This window comes from Rutidosis leptorrhynchoides, chromosome 2 (genome assembly GCF_046630445.1).
Source record: "Rutidosis leptorrhynchoides isolate AG116_Rl617_1_P2 chromosome 2, CSIRO_AGI_Rlap_v1, whole genome shotgun sequence".
In the NCBI taxonomy this organism is placed as follows: domain Eukaryota; kingdom Viridiplantae; phylum Streptophyta; class Magnoliopsida; order Asterales; family Asteraceae; genus Rutidosis; species Rutidosis leptorrhynchoides.
The window spans coordinates 343,747,762-343,755,655 of record NC_092334.1 but is presented as its reverse complement, the minus strand read 5'-3'; the positions used below and the strand labels follow the sequence as shown (position 1 = coordinate 343,755,655).

The 7,894-nt window shown below is 35.2% G+C and overlaps 2 protein-coding genes across 2 annotated transcripts; both read right to left on the bottom strand.

Moving 5' to 3' along the window:
• Positions 1-367: 367 nt before the first annotated feature.
• LOC139888882 (zinc finger BED domain-containing protein DAYSLEEPER-like) lies at positions 368-1,192 on the bottom strand. The gene has a single exon (XM_071871864.1). It carries the CDS (start codon positions 1,190-1,192, stop codon positions 368-370), a length of 825 nt encoding a protein of 274 aa, XP_071727965.1.
• A 664-nt stretch (positions 1,193-1,856) lies between these two features.
• LOC139891942 (zinc-finger homeodomain protein 11-like) lies at positions 1,857-3,327 on the bottom strand. Its single transcript, XM_071874968.1, has one exon. The coding sequence runs from the start codon at positions 3,157-3,159 to the stop codon at positions 2,116-2,118; it is 1,044 nt and encodes a 347-aa protein (XP_071731069.1). The 5' UTR covers positions 3,160-3,327; the 3' UTR covers positions 1,857-2,115.
• Positions 3,328-7,894: the final 4,567 nt, after the last annotated feature.

The window sequence follows — 7,894 nt, the reverse complement described above, 5'->3', positions numbered from 1 at the left end:
TACTACTTTTTCAGTCTAATTTCATTTGATTCTAATAGCAGTAAATTTGATTGTACATGTTTCTATATAATCTATTTAATGTATCTTTATATATAGATACATTTGATGTATGTTTATATAAAATACATTTGATGTTTGATTAATTTTTGAACTTAAATCAGTTTGTAGCTGTCATTTTAGTTTTTGTATATAAATTGTCTATCTATATTTTTGAAGAATATACGAAAATAAAAAATAATGAATCAAGTGAATTTTGTATTTTATACCTTTAATTTTCCTTCCGTCGTTGTTACTCGAAATTTTTCTTCTTTTTCGGAGTTTGTCTGAAGTTGATTTTTTAGGGTTTTCTTAACTTGAAAATGATTTTTCAGAGTGTTAAATTTTTTGGGGGGTTTTTGGGGGTTTTTTGAGGGTTTTCTTTACTTATGATTTGACCGCCAATGCTAAAAGATGACTCGGAAGCAACGGTAGTGATTGGGATACTCAAAATGTCACGGGCCATAAGAGCTAAATGTGGATACCTCTCTTGATTACCTCTCCAGTAGTGTAAAATATCAATATCACTGTTTCTGTCAACTAAAGGATCAGCCAAGTATTGCTCCAATTGAGATTTTTCATTCTCTGGTTCGCTAAATCTACTTTGATATGTATCGAATCCATCCAAATCATCACCCTTACCATCTTTTGAGCTTCTTCCTAAAGTCGAACCATGCACCACATTAGAAGATATCTCATACTCCTTATACAACCTCTTCAAACCATTGACAACATTGTCCACTTTTTCTTTTAGGTCCATATCCTCGATGCCAAGTTTATCAAAACAATACTCCACTATCTTCACCTTATATCGTGGATCTAAGATAATCGCAAAAGACAATATCATACTATAATTCTCCCAATACTTATCGAATTTCGCTTTCATCTCAAAAGCCATCTCCCTTATAAGTGGATCAGAATTTGTCATCTCTTCTTGAATACGCCGTTGAATTTTCCACACATTGTGAAAATACATGTTAGAGGTCGGATATTTGCTCCCCGAAAACAATGTTGTGATGACGTAAAAGGGTTCCAATAACTCTTTGATTACTTCTATTCTCCTCCACTTGTCTTGTGTTGGGCATGTTTTAAAGTCCTTATCCACTAGTTGCAATCGCTCATAAGCCCGTCGATAGACTAATGCACAATCAAGCATTAAATATGTCGAATTTCATCTAGTAACTATGTCTTGACGAACATGTCTACCACATCGTAATGAAGGATGTTCAATGTATTCGGCAAACTTAAATAACCGAATCCGGACAACTTTTATAAAACAGGAATAACCGAATACGTCTATCACGCACGACTTAGGTTTGTCTCGTATACTTTTAATTATAAATTTCCATTATGATTTTATTTTTCTAAAAAAATCATATGCTCTTATTCCAGTCTAATTTTAATCATAAGCTCTTTAAAAAAAATCATAAACTTAATTCAAAAACACAGAAAAGACCTCTCCGATTCTCCGAATCGCCTCGCCACTAGATCCCTTTAATCATGAGGACAATAAATAAAGTTTTTTAAATATATATAAACCCTTGTTTTGGACACCTAGCCGATTTCAATTCTTTGTTTAATAAAAGCTCTAATCATCATTTAAAAAGATAAAAGACTTCAATTGTAACCTACCACCACTCAAAATCATCACACATATTTATATTCACGTAATAAACAAGTCCATCCATAGAATTTAGTACAGTACTAGTCAAGATACAAAACTGATATGGTTAATTAAATAATAATACAAAATAAAAAAGGTGATTACTTTGATGTACTTTCTAAAAAGAGTATCATTAAGATCAAAATCCAACCTTCTAACTAGAACTTTAACCAAAACTTTCCTCATTTGGCTTTAAACAAGATGAATTAAATTAACTAATCAACAACAAGAAGCTTCTAATATATAATAATAATAACCATAAACATAAAGGAACTACAATTAAAAAAACATAAACAACAAAGCCTCATCTCATCTTCTCTCTTGTTAATCTCTACTTATTACCCAAAATATAATATAATAATCATAGTAATAGTAATAAATAATAGTAATAATCAAGATTAATTACTTATAATTAACTAAGAAGCAGATGATGATGATCCGTTAGTCCCCATAACATTACCACCACCATCACCACTACTAATACTATCATTATTATTATCATCATTAATATTGTTGTTATTGTCATTCTCCTGCTGCTGCTGATAATGATACTGATACTGATTGCTTGAATTTGTATTTATATTTGTAAATAAAGCAATCCCACCACCAGTTGAAGATCCATTAATATCATCTTTTTTACCCCCAAACGTCATCTTATTGTTATGCATCCATACTTTAAAAACCCCTTTTTCAACACCAATTTCGTTGCACAAATTGATGATTAAATCTTCATCTTTTTTCTGCATCTTCCAACCAACTCGTTCAGCTAACTCGTGCATCTTTTCTTTCTGATCTTGTGTGAATTTCGTACGGAATCTTTTTTTCCCGTTGGAGTTTGATGATCCGATAACGGATATGGGAATTGTGGGGTTTTGGCTTTGGGTGGTTTCCGGTAAGCCGGAGCTAAGAGCTAGAAGCATGTGTGGAGCTGATGGGTAGTAAGAGGAGGAGATCGGCGGTGGAGATGGTGAGTCAGCTGGACTGATGCTGGAACCTCTAGCTCCGGCGACGGAGATTGGTTGTGGTGGCGGTGGTGGTGGATGGTGGCGGTGGTAAGATTGGTACTCGATGATGTGTTGTGTAGGTGGGTTGGCCGGAAATGATTCGTCAGGTTCACGGCGGTGGAAGTTCCGGTGGCAGCCACAAGCAGCACATTTTAAGGAGGTGGGGTCGGTTGGGATGGATGACGGCGACGGCATGAACTCTCCGCAACCGTCAACGGCGTGACCGCCCATTGAGGCGGCGTGGTTCTTTAAACATTCTTTGTAAGTGATAACTATTGGTGGTGGGGTAAGGTGGTGGTGATGACGTGGCTTATGTCGTTTTAGTACTCCGTTAGTGAAGGGTGGTGGGAGGTGTTTTGGGGTGGTGTTGTGGTGGATCGGAGAGTCAAGGTCAAGATTTTTAGTGGGGCTGGCGGCGGCGGTGGTGGTGGTTTGTGGTGGTGAAGGTATGTCCATTAGAAAGTGAGTAATTAACTGAAAAAGTTTTAGGGGTCCATAGAAGGAATTGAATGAAATGGAAGGGGATTTGAAAGATTGATTGATTTTTGATGAAATTTTTGTTTAGTGATTAAAAAAAAAATATAATAAGTTAATTTTTTTGGGGGGTGTTGGTTTTTGGATGACTGTAGATAACCTTCTTTATGTGGTGGTGCCGTGTCTGTCTTTCTGCTTAACCTTTGGTTATCTAATCTATCTTTTGGTTAACCCGAATTGCTAACATGGGTTGGGTTAATTTAAATATGGTTTGGTTTGAACCGACCCATAATACACATTCTATTTTTGACATAGGTGTCATCTAAAAGTAGGATTCTACTATAACAAATATACATACGTAGTACTCTTTCAATGTTCAATTTTTTAACCAGTATTTTTAAGTGTTTCAAATTAATTGTTTTTGTTTATTTCTAATAAATTTTAAGAATACATTTATTAAAACTAGTTTATACCATGGCCAAAATGAACTCCGGCTTCCATCATCTCTTCTAAATTAATGTTCCAATATCTTCTTGTCATTTCTCCCCACACTGCCTCCCCCTAAAAAAAGTGTACACAAGTTAGGGGTCGTCAGTATTTGGTTTTAAACCGTGCAACCGGAAAAAAACCAAACCGAATTTGAAAAATGATTTTCGGATCCAGTCAAACCGAAACCGAATTTAAATTCGGTTTTCGGTTTTGAAAATTCTGAATTTGGTTTAACCGAAAACCGAATTCATAACCGAAGTTTAAAATTTTTAAATACTTAATATGTATATTTATGTTTTAATGTCATTAATTATAATTTGGGATCCAATCAATAATATATGTTCTCGCCCATATGACGATTTGGTAGCTCACATTATAATTATGTTACTAAAATTATTATGTTCTTCTTCTTAATAACAGAAGCAGTAAACGTAATAATTAAGCTGTAAATATTAATAAATCATCGAATTCTTTATAATCTAATAGTACGTCATTGTTTTAGGATATAAATAACTAAGACATCAATAACGCCACAATTAAACTACCATCGTTCTCAGTTTTTTCATAATATTCAGTTTTAACCAAAAATCGAACCGAATTCGAATTTGGTTTTCAGTTTGGTTCGGTTTAACTTTGAATTCGGTTTTCTATTTTGCCCAAAAAAATTTCAAAACCGAATACACCGAACCGAACAAACCGAAAACCGAACCGATAACACCCCTAACACAAGTGAAGCAAAAAATATCGATAAAATGTAAGATGCAATATTATAATTCTAACAAAAAAAAGCATATTAATATTGTTTCAAACTGTTTTTTATCAGTAGATAATTAAACTAAAATGAATCGAGTGCTACTACTCAAGGTATTGATTAGTTATTATCAAATCATTAAACGCACTTCTGACATACGAAACACGTAAAACCTATCAGATAGCTAGCAACCGTCACCGTGGTTGAGCTTCGTCCAGCCGCCGTTTGAACGGCGCCACTGCTAGCGGCAGTGGTAGGGGTCGCCGTTGAAGGGTCGTCCTCCAATATGCCATTCTTTGACATGTTGCAACACGGGCAAAAGTATAAAAAAAAAAATCCGAATGAAAATGGAATATAGCCGTTGTTCTAGCCGTTAGGGAATTGTTTTCAGTTTGACTGGTTTGAAGTGTTTTGATTTTGAGTTGAGAAGTGAAGTGTGTGAAAGGATTTGAGTTAGTAGGTGTATTTATAGAAGAAAAAAACTAGTCGTTTTTTTGAAAAAAAAATAAAAATATAACGGTCGGCTATATAGCCGTTGTATTTGAATTTTTAAAAAATAAATTTAATAAATTTAATAATATTATTAATAAAGAAATAAGAAATTAATTATAAAATAAAATATTGATGTGGGGTCATTGTGGTTGGTGTGATGGTTGTTAGTGAATATGATTAGGAATGTGTTTGGAAAAAGCTGCTGAGGTGGCGCTGAGGTGGCACCGTGTGGTTGAAAAAGTAGTGTGATGGTTGAGATAGTCTCAATATGATAAATTTTGTTTTATAGCCATACTTTATAAATGTAAGACAAAAAGATAGGTACAAAGTAAGGAGTAAAATTGGAAAGTGAACAGAAAAATACATGTGTCATGTGTTTTTTCCTAACTGTGTGTTTATTGTTTGAAAACCTAGGACGGAGGGAGTAATTTTTTGTTGATATAACTAACCTATGAAATAAAAATTTAAATACTTCAAATGAAATATATTTGTATTATACAAGCCTAAACATATTAGTATATTACATATATTTATACAAGTCTATAGATAGTACAAACTCATATGACATATCTTTATTACTCCCCCTTCCCAAATTTATATTTCACTGTTTTATTTTGAAATATTCTAAATTAATTGTTAACCTTCATAAAAAAATGTAACACCCAAATATTTATGGTACATAATGTATTTATGGTGTACGATGCGTGTATGAGGTGTACGAAGCATGTACGTGTCACTTGCTCGAACGTCGAAGGAAACTGGACGTTGTCTGAAGTAACAAGGTGTGTGCGTATCTTTTCAACCCCAAATAAAGTTTGTGTTGATGTTTCAAAGCCTTACCATTGAAAAGAAAATCTTATTACGTTTCCAACGATATTTGATTCATCGAAAACGGAGCTACGGTCAAAAAGTTATGGCCAAAACAAGTTACTGAAAACTGACCTGAAGGGTGGAGCGGCGCTCTGATTGCTGCTGATGCAATTTTCAGCATTTTTAAAGGGTTTAAATGAGGGGTACTTTGGTCTTTTCACTTGGGGTCGGTTTGGGGTCATCAAAACTGATCCATTGATCATTTTGGATCACATTTCACTCATCATACACTCTTATCAAACCCTAGTGAGAGAAACCCACTTTTAGTGAGTGAGAGCTTGATTTGGAGAAGAAGGAGTTGGATTCTCACCAAAGCTCGGGTTTTAAAGTTGCTCTACTCGTCAACGGCATCATTTTGGTGGTATTGGTAAGTTCAAACTCCGAATTACATTTGTAAGATTTGATATTCAAGTTAGGGTTTGAGTTTGATTTGTAGTGAAACCCTCTTAGATGATGAAATGGGTTTATGGTGACTAGTTATTCTTGTCACTTGGCGGGTTTTGGGTTGGTTGACGATTTGGCCTTGATTATGCTTTAATCTTGAGTTTAATCACTAGGTTTAGTGATTATGAAAGTGTTGGAACCACTTTAGGTGAATTTGGGTTGACTAATTTTGACTAGAGTCAAAATTAGGATTTGGTGATGATTATGACCTAATTGTCGATTTAATAAGGTTTATAAACTTAAAATGGATTAAGTTGAAGTATAAAATCGAGTTAAATATTTTTTGCTGTCAAAACTTGCTAATGGCGTGATGTTCACTTCTTATGGGTCAAAATTAGGGTTCAAGTGTTATTTTGGGCAAGATAGGTGTTTAACACCTATGATTGGGTTTAATTGGCGTATTAGGACCATTCTCACTTGTGTTAGTGATTATTGGTTGGTTTGGGCACGGTTTGTGCTTGGAAGTGCTTTTGGGTCGGAATTGCACTAGTTGTCAATTTGGGTTGATTTGTATATCCACCCTAATTGTGTTACTTGTTATGTGATAAATGGAATAGGTACTTTTCATTGGCGATTGCGGATTATTCGGTGGCATTCATCAAGGCAACAAGGTGAGTGTAAATTTACTATGAACATGTGTATGTGTAAAATGGGTGCGTGTGTGTAGGGTGACCCTTGTCGGGTTTACTCTATGTTCGTGTGGGAGGATGGACCTTGTGTTTCGGGTTCATGTGATTACGCTTATGCGTTGTGGGTTTTTACCCTTGATGTTGTGAATTTGGTTAGCGTTTTGGATAACCCTTTTGGCGATGGGTTGCTAGCATTTGTTGTTGAGGAAATGAATCTCGGTTAGTGCGGATTCATGATGACTCGGGTTGTTTCGATCATCTTGGTGATGAGGTGGTAAATTTCGGGTTGTGCGAATTCACTAAGGCTCGGGTAGTTCGGCCAACCTCGGTTGTAGAAGTGGTGAAGGAAGTGAATCTCGGGTAGTGCAAATTTACTAAGGCTCGGGTAGTTCGGCCGACCTTCATGTGGTTTGGGTTAAGGGGTTAACCTTATCGTTATTGTTGATTATATTTGTTATATACACGTATATACTTATTGTTGTGTTGTAGCTAATCTTGTGACGTTAGCTTGGCGATTACGTAGCGTGTAGCTTCTTTGTGTATTGTGCTCTTTTGTAGTTTGTTTACCATGCGGACGGTATGTGTTATTTTGATGCTTGGTGATGCGTAGCCATTTTATGCATATGTATGTGTATAGTATCTTTACATTCATTAAGCATTAGCTTATCCTCTCGTTGTTGATATTTTTATAGGTTCGCGCATTGGCGGCTCGGGTAAGCATGGGGATTAGAGATCTTAGCTAGGTTGCTTTAGAAGATCTTGCTTTTGGACTCGATTAGGATTTGGGTAGCGTAGTCCCAAATCACCATGCTCGGTTTTGTGTAAACGTAACTAGTCGGGTCAAAATTGTAACGACCCTGGATTTTCCAACGTTATTTATTAATAATTGTTATTATTAATACTTGTGATTTAACGAATGTATGTTATTACATTTACATGTTGCCATGATTGCCCGTACTTGACTTTAATTGCCCGAAACGTCTTTGTGACACCCGAAACTTACACGAATAATATTTTCAAGTATTATTTACATTCATGATTA